The sequence below is a fragment of the Phoca vitulina genome, unplaced genomic scaffold (assembly GCF_004348235.1).
Source record: "Phoca vitulina isolate PV1807 unplaced genomic scaffold, GSC_HSeal_1.0 scaffold22, whole genome shotgun sequence".
In the NCBI taxonomy this organism is placed as follows: domain Eukaryota; kingdom Metazoa; phylum Chordata; class Mammalia; order Carnivora; family Phocidae; genus Phoca; species Phoca vitulina.
Window position 1 is genome coordinate 16517588 of NW_022589725.1, and position 16259 is coordinate 16533846.

General features: G+C 40.5%; 1 protein-coding gene across 1 annotated transcript in view; it reads left to right on the forward strand.

The window, feature by feature from the left end:
* Positions 1-16259, forward strand: part of ATRN (attractin) — a 163197-nt gene that overhangs the window by 122370 nt on the left and 24568 nt on the right. The window contains exon 25 of the mRNA XM_032420030.1: positions 8531-8592. Coding sequence (XP_032275921.1) covers positions 8531-8592 — 62 coding nt within the window. The remainder of the gene's footprint in view (positions 1-8530; positions 8593-16259) is intronic.

The window sequence follows — 16259 nt, forward strand, 5'->3', positions numbered from 1 at the left end:
CTTCAAGAACTACCGGGAGTTTCACAGACGTGAAGTGGCAGCACTATGAGCAAGGTGCTGGAGAACTAAGCGAAAGCTGTCGGGAAGAGACTGGAGGTTTCGGCTGAGGGCTTAGAACTATAGCCTGAAAACCACTGGGAGTCGTTGAAATGTTGTAAGCCAAGAAGCGACCGAAGATCGGTGTTTTCACAAAAGACCCCTCTGGCAGCAGTTGGGAGGATGGATTGGAAGGAGCTGGACCTGAGCTGGGGAGTCCAGGTAAAATTCTTGTTTAGAAACCCAGGGGAGGGGTCCATCAGGTGACCCTCAGGCATATCCCATAGCAACTTTCTTTCCTCATCTGTGCCTCCACAGCTCTAGGCTCATCTGGCTTTTCACTCTACAGAGATTTTCCTTAAGGGCAAGGACAGTGTCTTACATTTCTGTGTCCTCAGTGTCACAGCATAGTGTTGATCAGTGGTAGACATGTCACAGATGTGTACTAGACGGATGTATAGTTGTAGGTACGGGAGCTTTTGGGTTGGTATCAGAACTTTGTTCTTTTTTTGTTGCAACTTTTGCACCTTTTCTAAAAGGTACTGACAGCTTTTTCTGATATTATCAGAATGATTGCCGACCAGGCCTAAGGTGCCGGCTGGGGTTGGAGACCAAGAATTTGTCATCCCAGTCTGCACAGTCTGGTGTTAGGGGATTGAATTGTTCTAGCATGTTGTCAGAAGAGTTGAGAGGTAGAAGAAAAGAAAGGGATGAGGACACAAACATCCTAATTTTACAAAGAGGGTAGTTAAGAGGTACTATATATATTGAAATATTTAAGAATGAAATGATAGGAGACCTGGGATTTGCTTCAAAATAATACGATTTTGGGGAAAGTGGGTAGCGTATGCATGAAACAAGACTGGCCTTGAGCTGGTAATTACTACACGTGGGTGATGAGCACATTGGGTTCATAATATTCTCTCTACTTTTTAAGAAGTTTTAAATTCTGTAATAAAAAATTGGAAAAAAAGATAATACAGGTGATAGAAAAAAGATAATAAAGGTCCACCTTATTATTTAACCTCCTGAAGGTAGCCTCAGCTGGGCCTGCAGCCTAAGCTAGCTGAGACCTTAGCACATCTAGGCCAGCTGGGATGTATCTTGGAACTGACCTTCTCTTTTTACTTTGCAGGAAGTGCACAGCATTTTACTAAGGTTTTACCAGTTATTGACTGCTGTTGGGCAGTCTCTAGAACAGTCAGGAGTCAGGGACAAAACCCTGTCTAACACGCCTCACCCTGGTGAAATGGCGAAGGGAGCTTCCCTGGGAGCCACTGACTTCACCTCCAAGCAGGGGTGCATTAGAGGCCTGAGGGCTCCTCCCCGTGGGCTGTGAGGCCCGGGCCGCTGCCTTGCAGCGGGCCACACTGCATTATCTCCTGCGCCTGCAGCTGCCTGTGGGTAACAGGCACATCCTTTCCCTGTGTCCAAGGGTGTTCTGTCCATTCCCGTCTCTGTTAGCATCCTTCCAGCACCATCACCCTCAGAATAATGACACCAAAACCGACAGAGGCACTAAAAACAATGATGTAACTAGACTGGAAAGGGCAAGTGGGGATGGTGGCCTCAGTCACCTTCCATTATAGTAGGAAGTCAGTAAGTGATGCCTAAAATGGTTAAGTCAAGAAATAGCAAATTTTTTTAAAAACTTATTAGTGATTAAAAGGTAATCCCCGAAGAACTGAAAAGAAACCTAAATAAAGGTGGGGGCCAAAGAGAGAAACCTTAAGGAGAGGACGTAGGGAGCAGGAACCATTGCTTTGCATGATTAGCTATTTGGCCCTTGTAGGTATTTCAACCAAGTATATGTAGTTCTTAATGATTTTTAAATTATTAATGATCATGATAAGGTGGAATAGGAGTTCTAGAGAGTGGTGGAAGCAATGGCTGGAAGGATACGTAGGGAAGTGAGTACCGAGCAGTATTGAGCTGGGAGGTTAGGTGTGCACAGATGGTGAGTGTTAGCTTGCACGTCAGGAATGAGTGGCTCAGTGGAATTAACTCTGACCAGAGCCTGGGTATACAGTTTCTGTGCCAGCACCAACCAGCATTAGGTGGGTAGTGTGTGAGGCCAGTTGATGGGCACCGGGATCAAGTCCAGGGCCCGTGGTCTCAGCAGAGTTCCATATAGAACTTTGGTTTGTTTTTGTTTTGTTTTAAAGAAAATTATTTTGGTTTGTTTTTTGTTTGTTTGTTTTAGTGTTCCTTTATTCTTTATTCTTTTTTGAAAAATTCCAATATAGTTAACATACAGCATTAATATTAGTTTCAGGTGTACAATATTGTGATTCAGCAATTCCATACATCACCCTGTGCTCATCACAACAGGTACACTCCCTAATCCCCGTCACCTCTTTCCTCCATCCCCCCGCCCCCCTCCCCTCTGGTAACCATCAGTTCTCTATGTTAAGAATCTGTTTTTGGTTTGTCTCTTTTTTTTCTTTGTTTTGTTTTTTAAATTCCACAATAAGTGAAATCATATGGTATTTGTCTTTCTCTGACTGACTTATTTCACTTGGCATCATACCTTCTAGATCCATCCGTGTGGTTGCAAATGGCAAAATTTCCTACAAGAAAGGTTTTTTGTGTCACAGCAAAACTCCAGGAGGCAGTGGCAGTAGGCCCAGGTTAGGATGGTCATAGAGTCTTCTGTCTTTGACACAGCTGAGGCCGAGTGGGAAGCTGTCAGTACACAGGCCTGAGTTCTTATGGGAGGATCCGCTCCTTCCGGCTTCCAGCCTTGCAGTTCCAGAACTATGCGGCAAGGTTGGCATGGTGAAGCCAGGAGCCCAGATGGCAGCCAAGGCCACTTTGGCCCTCTCAGGTCCTGAAGTGAGATCTTCAGCGTCTGCAGAGCCTCTTCTCTTGGGGAGAGTCGAAGAGCAGAGGGGCCCTGGTCTTGACCGGCTCCCAGACCGGGCAGAGCTGAGCCCTGGTGAAGCTGTTGGCCTCAGGAGCCATGGGAGCCCCCGACAAGGACTCTGCCAGGTACACACAGACCTTGGGTTTTCTCAGAGCCTGACAGGTGCTGCCACGAGCTGGCCATCTCTACTTCTCAGGGGGGCCGGCTGTCCTTTCCCACCCTCTGCCTGTCTTGTGTGTTCATAACAGTGAAGATCGTTCTGGGTGGAGAAGCTAAATGCAAACTAGAGATCCCTCTCTCTCTTTTCAAACCTTCTGTATTAAACAGTGGTCGTTCCCTATCAGTTCAGTATCATTTATCCATTTGTTCACTTGTTTCCGAATACCTATTTTGTGGATTACACGAATGTTAGAAATGTTAGAAATGCAGTGTTAGAAATACAGATGTTAGAAAAAGAATTTGTTCTGTGGTAGTTGAATATAAGAAATGTGTCACTTTTTTTGTTTGTTTTAGAGCACCCTCCCTACCATAGATGATAAGAAATTCATTCCCAGAGAGCCCCATCCCCTTCTCTCAGGAAGTATAGAAACCTCAGGGCTTACTGGAGCCCAGAGATCTAGGGAGGGCCTCTGATTTTCATTCACTAGTCAGTGCTGCTCCAGGTACCCTGACTTACAGCCATCAGGTTTGTTTGAAGGCAGCTGTCCTCATTCCCATGTGTGACAAGCTTGGCCATTTGGGCACAGAATAATCAGTGAGGCCGGAGAGCCTCCCCAGGCCTACCATGCAGTCCTCCCATATTCCTCGGCACTTTCAAAACTCTAGAACATCTTCTCCATTCTCTCCATTTCCTGGTCTCAAGGTTTGGGCCACGCCTCTCTGTTTTTCAAAGCACTACCCTCTCTTTCTCTACCCTCATCCTTCCTGTACACCATCCCCATGACACTCCTACCCCTGGAGAAGATCCAGTTTAATTTCTTTCGGAGCCAAACCTTCCAAGTAAAAATGACAACTTTTTTTCAGTGCAGTGCCTGAAACACTAAAGGAATTGTTCTGGGGAAGGAGCAGGGTAGATTTTGTCCTTAATTCCTTGTTTCACAGTTTCCTAAAGTACAGTCTTTAGACACTGGCTTCAGAATCACCTGGGGAGTTTAAAGTTTGAGGAGTAGGAATAGAACCCAGGATTTGCACTTTGTTGCAAGCTCTCTAGAGCTTGAGAACCATGGCCTAGTTCTTGGAATAAGATGGTGTTATTTGCTCTCTGGAGGTAGGTGTATCTGCCTCGGATGGACGGCGGGGGGAGGGGTAGGGAATCGCCTTTCCATTCTTTTTCTGCAACAATTAGAAAGTCAGAAATTGATACCTTTGTAGACAGAAGAGTACAGAAATCTTTTTTTTCTAGGACATCACTGCATAGACAGCCACAGAATAAAGTGGAATATGATTGTCCCATGCCCTGAGAGGGAAGTGGGTCAGGCACTGAGAGTGTAGAGGAGAGAGAGCCAATTCCCAATGACTGAATGAGGAAGGGAGTGTTTGGGCTGGGCAGCGAGGGGCAGGGGGGCTCCACTGCAGATGGGTGGGCAGGGCGCTCTGGTGATGGAAGGACCAAATGCAGTTAGAGCAACCTGAAAACACGTGTTTGGCTGAAGCACAGAATTAGTGCTTGGGAAATGCAGGTCCACCATATCCTACCCTAAGTCCTGGGGCTGGCTGGGCTTCTGAGTTTAGTTTGTCAGATTTATTTAACACACCCAGAGGGTCTCTGGGCAAGCACACTTTATTTATTTATTTATTTATTTATTTATTTATTTATTTATTTATTTAATTTATTTATCTATGGCTCAAGGTATGTTTAATGCAACAATGATTATAATAGAAGAAAAAAAATCCCAGAGTAAGTTAAATATTCAAAGTTAGATTGAGTTATTTGTGACATAGGTATGTCTTGATATAAAATTATATTCATGATTTTTTTCTGAATAAAAAAATAAAAGAAGATGCAAATCTATGTGATTACATTTTTGAAAAAATCTGAAAAGGATTTCAATGAAATATTAAAATATTAATAAGTTTCTCAGAAGCTTCCTAAGGTTCATTTTTATTTTCCTTCCTCTTTTTCATCCCTGCTTTTAGATTATTCTGTAATGCTATGTGCATTGTACTCTTTTGTAATAGAAGTATTAGTAATTTTTTTCATTTTTTAGAAGTAGTTTTTATTTATTTATTTTTAAGTAAACTCTACACCCAATGTGGGGCTAAAACTCAAGACCTCAGAGCCAAGAGTCCCATGCTCTTCCGGCTGCGCCAGCCAGGTGCCCCACACCTTAAGTAGTTTTAGAATTGCTAACCCATAATCTTCTGAGGAACAAATTGACTAACTAAAATGTGGGTGCATATTCATTTCTTATCTTCATTCTTACCATGTATCATCAAAATCATGCTTTCCAAAGTTAGACCAGCTTTTTTCTTCCCCACTCCTCTGGTGTGGCTGGCTTTGTTGTTTATTACTAAAAGAGTTAAATTCATTTCTTGTTATTTTTATTCCATTTTGGGCTCCCCCACATCCTGGTTGATTTGAATTATTATTACTGTTATTTTTTGGTATGTGAAGTATTAGCATTGGGTTTTTTTCTTTTTTTTTTTCGCCATTTTATTGATGTATAGTGAATATACAAAGACTTCACATATTTTCTTTATTATGTTCAGTTAGCCAGCATATAGTGCATCATTAGTTTTTAATGTAGTGTAAAAATAAAAATAAAATATAATGGACCTGGTGGGCTTAATACTGTAAATGAGGCATGGATCATGGCCACTTGTGTTCTACAGGATCTGTTTTTCAGTGCAGTGAAATTTTGCACATACTTTGTAGGAGTAAGTATAGGACACTGTAAAAAAAAAAAAAAAACGGGGAATAGTAAGTTAAATACAAGATCAACTCAATGCAACCCATATCTTTTTAAATTTATCTTTTTTAAAATCGAAATTATTCAATGGCATAAAGTCAAGTAGCCTGTCAAAGCCTTGCTAAAAAAAAATATATCGTGCCCCACCCTTTCCCTATTTCTGGGCAAGCACACTTTAATCAAACTTATTACTGAAAGTAAGGCAGAAGCAGGTTATGTAAGGGGACATAAATTCTAGGTTTGCTGGAGTGTGGGGAGTGATACCTACTGTCTGTAATGACATTTTCTTCTTTGCAATAAGTATATCTTACTATAGGAAGTCCCCATTATCTTCAGTGTCAGAAAAGCCATAAACACTTCAATGTCTGTTTCAATGTTTATTTTATAATAAATCATGAAAGAAAGGGCTGATCAAAATATTGTCTTGAAAAATGAAATTCAGGGGCGCCTGGGTGGCTCAGTCAGTTAAGCGTCTGCCTTCGGCTCAGGTCATGATCTCAGGGTCCTGGGATCGAGTCCCGCATCTCACAGCGGGCTCCCTGCTGGGGAGGGGAGGGGGGGAGCCTGCTTCTCCCTCTCCCTCTGCCTGCCACTCCCCTTGCTTGTGCTCTCTTTGTCAAATGAATAAATAAAATCTTTAAAAAAAAAAAGAAAAAAGTTCACAGTTTGGACAATAAGCTCATCAGCCTGTCAATCAAAGATTAATCAACTGACATGGTGGGTGAGGTGTTGAACAAGACTAGATGTTTCTAAGTGGTCAGTCTATTCATAAACATTTTTCTGTTAGGACTTTTGCTTCCCTACAAAACCTCGTAACCGTGGAGACTTGGATGAATAACATTTAACAAAAGAAATCCCCTTTTAGAGTAATGTGAGTCTTGGGTAGCAGCCACCCTGGCAGCCAGTTTCTACTGGTTCGTTGTGGTTTTGAATTAGACATGAACGTGGTGTGGCCCTGTGTCAGCAAGAAGTCAGGCTAATGGTTGTGATCCCAGCACTGCGGGAGTGTTACGTGGCACAGGGCACACAGACCCCTGGTAGTCTCAGAGGGTACAATTAACATCCATACTTTCTGGCACCTGACAGTGAGTAAAAGCATCTCAGGATCTGTTTAAGTCTAAACACTGAGGACATACTAATGCTTTAAAAGATTAAAATCTACAAACAGAATTGGATGGACTAGAATCTGTTTCCTTCTCATTCTTTATGTGTTGTAACCTGGAATCGTCATTCCTCAAGATCGAATAACCTTCTTTAAATAATCGTCCTTCTCCAGTCTTATTAAAAAGCTTTACGCAAGGATGGTAGCCGTAGTATTCTCAAGGAGTCTTCTTATTTGTGACTAGTTACTATAAAAAATTAAGGAAAAGCAAAGAATGTGGGTTTCTCCTTACCTATGACATAAAGTCTATGTATCTTTGTATTTCTGATTATAAATGGGCACTAGAGAGACACAAGAACGGCAAATTCTATGCCCCATAATGTCCTATGGCCTGAATAGGTAGTATTGGGACTTTATTTGTGGAACATCAGAAGGAAAATAAGACCATCAAAAAAGGCAAACACTGGAAACCTCTTCTGCCTCTTTGAGTCTGGCCATAAAAAGAACACAAAGCATTGAATTGTCCCAGTGCCGGGGCCTGGGTCTCGCACTTCTCTTGCATTACCATAGGATGGGAGCTGCTGCCTGACAAAGATAGGGAGTTGGGTGAGATTAGAAAAAGAAGTGGCTAATCATTTACTTCTCTGATTTTTGTCATAATTATTGTATGGAGCAACCATTGCCTTACTCAATAATTGTTTTACTTACGGTACCATTGTCTCCCCAAGGAGGGCTATGTTCCCTTTAAAAAAGCAGGGAATATGCCGTAACATCTGGCTAATACTATGAGTATTATAGATAATAATAACAACACAGTTATCACACTTAGTAATAAATCCTGACATGCTCATTTTTTTCGTGTTCTGATATCTCTGAAATCACGATGCATCTTACGGTCAATGATTTTTAACATATTTTGTCAGTATAATTGGCAGTGTTTTTTCTTGATAGTATACCAAATAATGCCTGTTTCAGTCAGTGGTGTCTTAGATGAACTACATAAGGGATTTTTTATATTCTTGGCATAAAAACTATTAATTGTTTGATAAAATTATTTAGGTTCCAACTGGTGTTATATTGACTATCAGATGATACTCAATGTAGTAAAATTTGAGATACAGTTTAAAAAAAAAAAAAGAGGATACTATCCTGAAGTGAGTATTCACTGAGCATGTAAGTATCAAAGGGATGAAGGGCACAGATGAGACTCCCTGCCTCAAGGCAGATCCAGGAACTCCAGCTTGAAGCAAACAGGGAGAGCATTTTGTCCAGAGGAAGGCCCAAGGACGTAGCGAGCGACCTGGCTTGCCTGGCATTGGGGTTTTCACATTGGGAATCTGGGAAGTCTTCAAGGTCACACTAAAAGAACTTAGATCTGATGTCAAGAGCAGAGAGGTGGGCGCTCTAGGAGTTCATGTTGAAGCCTCAGGATATTACTTTTGGGTTGGCGGTTAAGCCAGGAAAGAAACTAAAGGGATGAGCCACTTTCCCTCAAGAAAAACAATTTCATTAATCTCTCCTTGAACATTTCAAGTGTGTCTCTTGAACTGAGAAGGCCGAGTTTGCCGGTGCTCCTGTGTAGCCTCCCTCCTCACGCTCCCTGTTTCTCCCTCACAGATCGCCTTCTCCCAGCACAGCAATTTTATGGACCTGGTACAGTTCTTCGTGACTTTCTTCAGGTAATTTCACTTCTACAAACCATACCTTCCCTTTTGATTCGGGTACTTAATCCCATTAATTATCAACGCATAGAAGATAATTGAGTAATCCTGTGTTGGCACAAGAGATCAAACTAACTTCATAGACCTTTCTGAAAAGTTACACGTCAGTTGCAATAATGTAAATTCAGCCTAACCTGATAAATGAAAACATTTGCTTTGTACGCTCCAGCTTTTCATGTACTCTGTACTAAAATGTAGATAATTTGGCTCTTCATATGGGGGAGAATTCGGGGTTGAAACAGTACTTAATAATGATTACTAATCTGTGCTACAGATATGCTTCCTTTTGTTCAGGGATGATTCCGGTGATTATCCAGAGTTTTAAAGCTAAAAGTGACTTGGTAGGCTCTTGGGATTCTTTTCTTTTTATACCTTTTTTAAGTTTAATTTTATTTTTATGAAAATACTGTAGACACATCATTGAAAAAGACACGTGCTCCAGGGCTCATAAGAGAAAGTAGCAGCATCCTGCCCCACACCTTCCCATCCTTCACTTCCCCCGAGTTTAAATTGTTTTAGCTATTTTTCACTTCTCTGTGCTTACACTATTTCTTGATTTTTCAGTTCAGTTTCTCTTTGGATGTCCCACTGTAGATGAGGATTTATTATCTCATGTAACCTCATCCACAGCTCCCCACACACCAGAGTGCAGACAAAATCCCCTTCCTTCCCCCTCGTGTCATATAGAGTTACATCACAGTGCTTGCCTAAATCAGTGCTCCCTGTTTATGTTGTTCTAACTATAAAACCCCCATTCACAGCTGAGTTGAACAATGATTGTACTTCCCCATTTTTTGGATGGAGTAATCACTCCTTTCGTACCCTAATTTTGGTTTTCTAATTGTTTGGTTTTTCTAAGAGGCTACCCGATTTTCCCTGTACTCTGACAGAAGTGAAAAATCTGTCTGTGGTCAAATACAAGCAGGCGCTCTCCTGGTTTTAGTTTCCCTTGGATTTCTGCATCTAGAACCCTCCAGCCTGCTGCTCCCAGGTGCACTAATTTTGAGGCTGGCTGCATGACTGTCATCTTGGGAATTTCTCTTGCCTTCCTCTTATATTGAAATATAAGATATTAAATATAAGATCTTGTGTCTTCATCTCCCTGTTTATTTCCTCTTTTTAAGTGGGCACATTCTCCAGGAAGATTTTTGAGAAAACGGGCAGGGGAGGTAACTTTTCTGTAACCTTCTTTGTCTGAAAATGTTTTAATTTTTACCCTCCCATTTGATCAAAAGGTTGCATACAGAATTCTAGTTTGGAAATCATTTTCCATTAGAATTGAGAAGGCATTATGCTGTTTCTTCTAGCTTCTAGTATTAATATTGAGAAGGCTATTGCCGTTATAATTCCCACTCTGTGTATGAGATCTATTTCTCTCTTAAAAAATTATATTAAAGTTTACTATAAAATTACAGAAACACTTATAAAATAAGCTCAATGAGTTATCACAAATTGAACACGCACTTTAGAAGCTTCCATGTGTTTCATCAATCATAACCCTCTTCTTCCCCAAAGTAACTATTTACTTGACTTCTAAAACCATATATTGGATTAGCCCATTTAAAAAATTTACATACAATCACTGCAGAAATTTTATTTTTTTTTTTAAGATTTTATTTATTTATTTATTTGACAGAGACACAGCGAGAGAGGGAACACAAGCAGGGGGAGTGGGAGAGGGAGAAGCAGGCTTCCCGCGGAGCAGGGAGCCCGATGTGGGGCTCGATCCCAGGACCCTGGGATCATGACCTGAGCCGAAGGCAGACTCTTAACAACTGAGCCACCCAGGCGCCCCCACTGCAGAAATTTTAAAACAGTTTGAATGATCGAGAAAAATTAAAAACTTACAGGATACAGTTGAAGTTGTACTTCTACTATTTAAACTCGGGGGAAGTGAAGGATGGGAAGGTCTGGCTTTAAATCTGTGGTTCTCAACTGTAGCTGCGCAGTAGAATCACTTGGAAAGCTTTTGGTGCCCACGCCACATCCCAGACCAGTCACATCAGAATCTCTGGGGATGGGACTCAAGCATTTGAAAGCTCCCCAGGTGATTGTGACATGCAGCTAAGGTTGAGGATCACTGTTTTATAAAAGCAAAACTGGAAAAGGGAAAAAAAAAAAACAAAAGAACACCTTTCTCAGTAACTCAGAAAAAAGAACTACCAATTAAATCTAAAGAAAGTAGAAGGAAGCAATATAAATAGAGTAAAATTAATCATATAGGGGAGGTAGTACAGTAGAGAGGATTAAAAGAACCACAAAGTTGGATCTTTGAAAAGAATAAGAATAATATTGATAAACCCTGGCAAGATTGACCAAGGGAAAAAGAGAGAAGGTATAAATAATACCAGAAATGTAAAAGGAGGCATTACTCCAAATCCTGTAGACAATTTTTTCCTCCATAAGAATATTTATGAGCAACTTTCTGCAAATAAATTTGGAAGTGGAACAGATGGAATGGACAATTAGAAAAACAAAGAATATATACTACTTACGGAAACTGATACAGAATAGGAACGTGAATATTGAATAGCCCTATATCTGTTTAAAAACAATACGTAACTTAAAATTTTCCCACAAAGATGACTCTAGGCCCAGGCAGCTTATAATCTTTTAAGAAAGATAATATCAATAGTAACCAAATCTTCTAGAGAACAAAAAACAAAGAAATACATCCCAGTTCATTTTATGAACTTAGCACAACCTGACAAGAATATTATGAGAATGGAATTTACAAGCCAGTCTCACTTATGAATGGAGAAGCAAAAATCCACCAGTAATGTAAAAACGCAAATATATCATGACCCAGTTGGGTTCATTCCAGGAATTGCAAAATTGATTTAGCATCAGAAAATCAATCTGTGTAATTAACATTAATTGCATAATAAGAGAATAACGTGATCATCTTAATCAGTGAGGAAAAGCCTTTGATGAAGTTTGATATCATTCATTAAAAAATTCCTAGGAAACTCGGAATAGAAAGAAGCTTCTTTAAATCTGATAAAGGACCGGGGCGCCTGGGTGGCTCAGTCGTTAAGCGTCTGCCTTCAGCTCAGGTCATGATCCCAGGGTCCTGGGATCGAGCCCCGCATCGGGCTCCCTGCTCCGCGGGAAGCCTGCTTCTCCCTCTCCCACTCCCCCTGCTTGTGTTCCCTCTCTCGCTGTGTCTCTCTCTGTCAAATAAATAAAATCTTTAAAAAAAAAATAAATAAATAAATAAATCTGATAAAGGACCAATATATAAAGCCAACAGCAAACCACATTCTTAATGGTAAAATGTTACAAACTTTCCCTTTGAGTTTGGGAACAAGACAAAGATTCTGTCAGGGGCTCCTGGCTGGCTCAGTCAGTGGAGCATGCGACTCTTGATGTCAAGGTGGTGAGTTGAAGCCCCACATGGGACATGGAGCCTACTTAAAAAGAAAAAAAAAAAAAAAGATTCTGTCAGTCACTTCATTCAACATTGTGACAAAGGTTCTAGCCAATACAGTAAGACAAGAAAAATAAAATACATAGGAATTGGAAAAGAAGAAAATCATCACACTTACAATATGATTATATTGCTAGGAATTCAAAAGAATCTGCAGGAAAAATACTAGAATTGACAGGTGAATTCAGCAAAGTTGCTAGACACAAGGGCAATATTAAAAAGCTCTTTGTCGTTCGGAGGCATACATCTTTTGCAACTCTTATTGGTAAAGGCAGATAGTGGCATGAAAACCACATAATTAATTGTATTTCCCATAGTGAGCCATTAGGTGCCCTCCCCTTTCGACCATGAAAGAAATCCCTTCCTGAGTGATGCCGGGGAGCAGATGGCCTCGCGTCAAGGTTCAGCCACATCCTGATGGGCCCATTTCTGCCTGCTGTAAACTGTAGCCTTTAGTTTCTGGATAATGATGACATCTCCACCAAGAAGTAACTGTTGCATCCCTCCAGTCTTGAAGGGAGAGAAAATCTGATAAAAGCATTCAGTGTTTCTAGGGAAAAAAATCAATTACATTTCTAGATTTCACTAACAAAAATGAAATTTACATGTTTCTGTTACTTCAGTGATAAGATTGTTCGAAATTACAGGATAACAAGATCAAGAAAGAGTTACCAAGAAAAAATGGAGAGGGTGGGGAGACCGTCGGCTGGTCCTCCCAGATAGTAAACACTTCGTCAAGCTCCAGTGATCAGTGTGGCACTGGCACAAAATCAGATTAACCAGTGGAATATGTACATAACCAAGGAAACAGATAAAAGTTTAAAAGTCTCAGATTTGTTTGAAGTGATGAAAAACTAAATAGAAATAAAAAGTAGACCGTTATAAACAAGAAGCTAAAAGGTCAGTGTAGACTTAATAGCCACTAGTCACATGTAGCTCGTGAGCACTTAAAATGCGGCTAGTATGACCAAGAAACTGAATTTTTCACTTTGTCTAATTTAACTAATTTAAATATAATTTAAAACTAATTTAAATATAAATTTTGAAACTACTTGATTCAGTTACCAGAGAACTTGTGTGTTTAGAACAACCTGGATATGTGACTCTGCTTTTTCAAATGTGAATTTTATGAAATTTAAATACAGATCAAATAGTTTCTGATGAAAATTGTGTTCGCATTGAGATGTGCTTATTAGTATAAAATATACACTGGATTTTGCAGACTTAGTAGAATATTAGAACGTAAGATATCTCAATCTTTTTTATATTGGTCACATGTTCAAATGATGTTTTGGCAATCTTGGGTTAAATAAAACATTAAAATTAATTTCACCTGTTTCTTTTTTTTTAATGTGGCTACTAGAACTTTTAAAATTACATATATGGCTCACATTAAATTTCTGTTGAACAACAATGCTTAAAGTAAAGGGAAAATTTTGTAGGGACAACATAGAAAGATATGATAAAATAATGCCAAACTAATCCCGCGTATTTGAAAACAAAATAGTAAGTCCTCATTCAGACTTTTTAAAGTAGAAAATCAGCATAAAGATAATTCTCTTATTATAAAGTACCAGAAGTAGTTTATGTTCATAGTAAAACTTCAAACAATGTAAAAACTAAAACTCAAACTTCCCCTAATCCTACTATTTAGAAATTACCAGGGTTAATATTTTGATGTTTGTGTTTCCACAGTTTTTTCTCTGTGTATATACACTGCACGCAAGTTATGGTTTTTCTGATTCTTTGGTTTATAAAATGCATTCCCTCCTTACATGTTGTCCTAGAACTTGTTTTTTCACTTAGTGTTCTGTGGTTAACTTTTCCCATGTGGGGATTCACTTCATTTTTAAACAGCTTTTTTCATAGTATGAGTACCATATTTTATTTAACCATTCCTCTTTTGACTGACTCTTAGATTGTCCTCAATTTTTGTTATATATGCCTTTACATTTTTCTGTGATGATCTCTCTGGGATAGTTTTTTGTCCTGTAATTGCTATATCAAAATGCAAAAACACTGCCATGGCCTCTCAGAACAGTTGTGTGAATTTATACTCCTACAGCAGGAATAAATATAATTTCTCTTATTATTTCTGCCTGTTTCTCTTATTAGTTCTCAGCAACCTGAGAAATTGTCATTATTTTTAATTTCGTCAGTCTGGGAGGTATCACTGGTATCCTAAATTTGGATTTCTTTAATTATGATTACTGATCTCTTACAGTTCTTGTTTTGAATTACCGGTCCCTATCCTTTTGTTCATATTTCTTTTGGGATATTTGCCTTTTTCTTGCTGAAATTTAGGACTTTGTTTTGTTTTGCAACTATTAACAGGTGTGTGTGTTCACTTGTTTGTCTTCGACCCCCATTTATGGTATTTTCCATCAAGCAGGTCTCTCAGTCCCTCCCTGTTTTCTTCATGGGTATTTTCCCTGTTGTCTTTTCATGTTTAGGTGTTCGTGTGTCCATCTGGAATCTGTTTGGGTATAGCTTTACTATATCCTTCAGAAACTTGTCAGTGAATTAGGTCAAGATATTAATTACTTCAACTCCAAGGCCACACCATCCACTAGGGCAGGAACTCACTATGTCTTTCCCTTCTTCACAGAATGCTCAGCGTAGCTCATTGGAGCTGAGTGGGCATCACAGAACCTCTGTCCCAAATGAGGCAATATGGAGTGCTGGCACTTTCACGAAATGACTTCCCATTCACAAGAAAATCTCTTCATTCCACAGAAGTCTAGATTCCAAAAGGAAACTGCCCTCTCTGATGTTACCACAGAAAAAAATTAAAATCCCAAGATCTCTTCCCACCCCTCCAGCAGTTTTTTATTCTGCTTAGTGCCGGGCAGCCAGGAGTCACTGACATGAGCCACCTTCCATGGTTCTCCCAGAGTGGGGCCAAAGCATCATTCTGTATTCTTGCAGATTCGGTATTCAGTGAATCTTTGCCCTGTGACTCCCACCAGATTATCCCCCCCAAGATAGCCGTCATGTCCTTCCTTGTTGCCCATGTGAGCTGCAGGGCCTGGAGGGGTGGTGGACTAACCTGATTCTCCTCTGCATTTGCCCCAAAGATACTGACCCAATCCTACTGACCTGTCAGAGTCATACCCCTTCAGAACCCAACCCAATTGCCTACTCCATGAAGTCTTCTCCTGACACATTCACTCCAAAATCCATCCCTTTTGGAACTCTGCCCTACACATGTTCTTATTATAGCACTTAATCCCCCTTTAATACAATTATTCAGCAGTCTGCTCAGACATAGATGAACCTACAGTTTGACACGCGAAGATGAACAGGCCCCATTAGAAGCCTCTCCTACAAGTTTTAAATTGGGTTTGAGAGCCTGAAACAGTTACTTCATGTCTCACAGCCCCGGCTGTTCCGTGAAACTCCCTGGGAAGCTTAAAAAGAAGCAAGAGCAGCCTGGGCCCCAGGCCCCGGAGATGCCCATTTCATTGGTCTCCTAGGGGACCTGATTCTTGTGATATTTTAAAGGCTCTCTAATGATTTTTTTTTTTAAGATTTATTTATTTATTTGAGAGAGAGCACAGAGGCAGAAGGAGAGGGAGAAGCAGACTCCCCGCTGAGCAGAGAGCCTGACAAGGCGCTTGATCCCAGGACCCTGAGACCGTGATCTGAGCCAAAGGCAGATACTCAACTGACTAGCCACCCAGGCGCCCCCTCTAGTGATTCTTATGTTCATTTGGCATTGAGAAACCCAGCATTAGCCGAAAGTTGTGTGAATTCAGGGCCTGGGGCCGTATTACATCCATCCACATGCAAGCTAACGCATAGGAGGTCAGATGGGAAAGAAGATCATGTAACTGCCTAGGGGATGGGACCGTGGCCTCAGCTCCTGGCAGCTTCATGATTCCACTTCCTACAAGAGCTGGCTGCTTTAAGTTAGGCTCTAAGAGTCATTCCCCCACAGCCGTCCAGTGGCCTCCAACGTAGCGGTTATCTGGGATTTAAATTCTAGATTGTGATTCCTTTACATTATATAGGAACAATTTTTATAAGTTTTACCTTTTTTTTTTTTTTCTTGCACCATCTTATGTGTCCCACATCTTCCCCTTTGTTGGATGTCTTTGTTGTGCAGGACTGTAGGAGTAATTCAGAAAGGACCTGAGAAAGAAATTGATCCTGGGGGTTGAGGAGGGGGGTCAGTCTGAAGACTGGAGTCTTG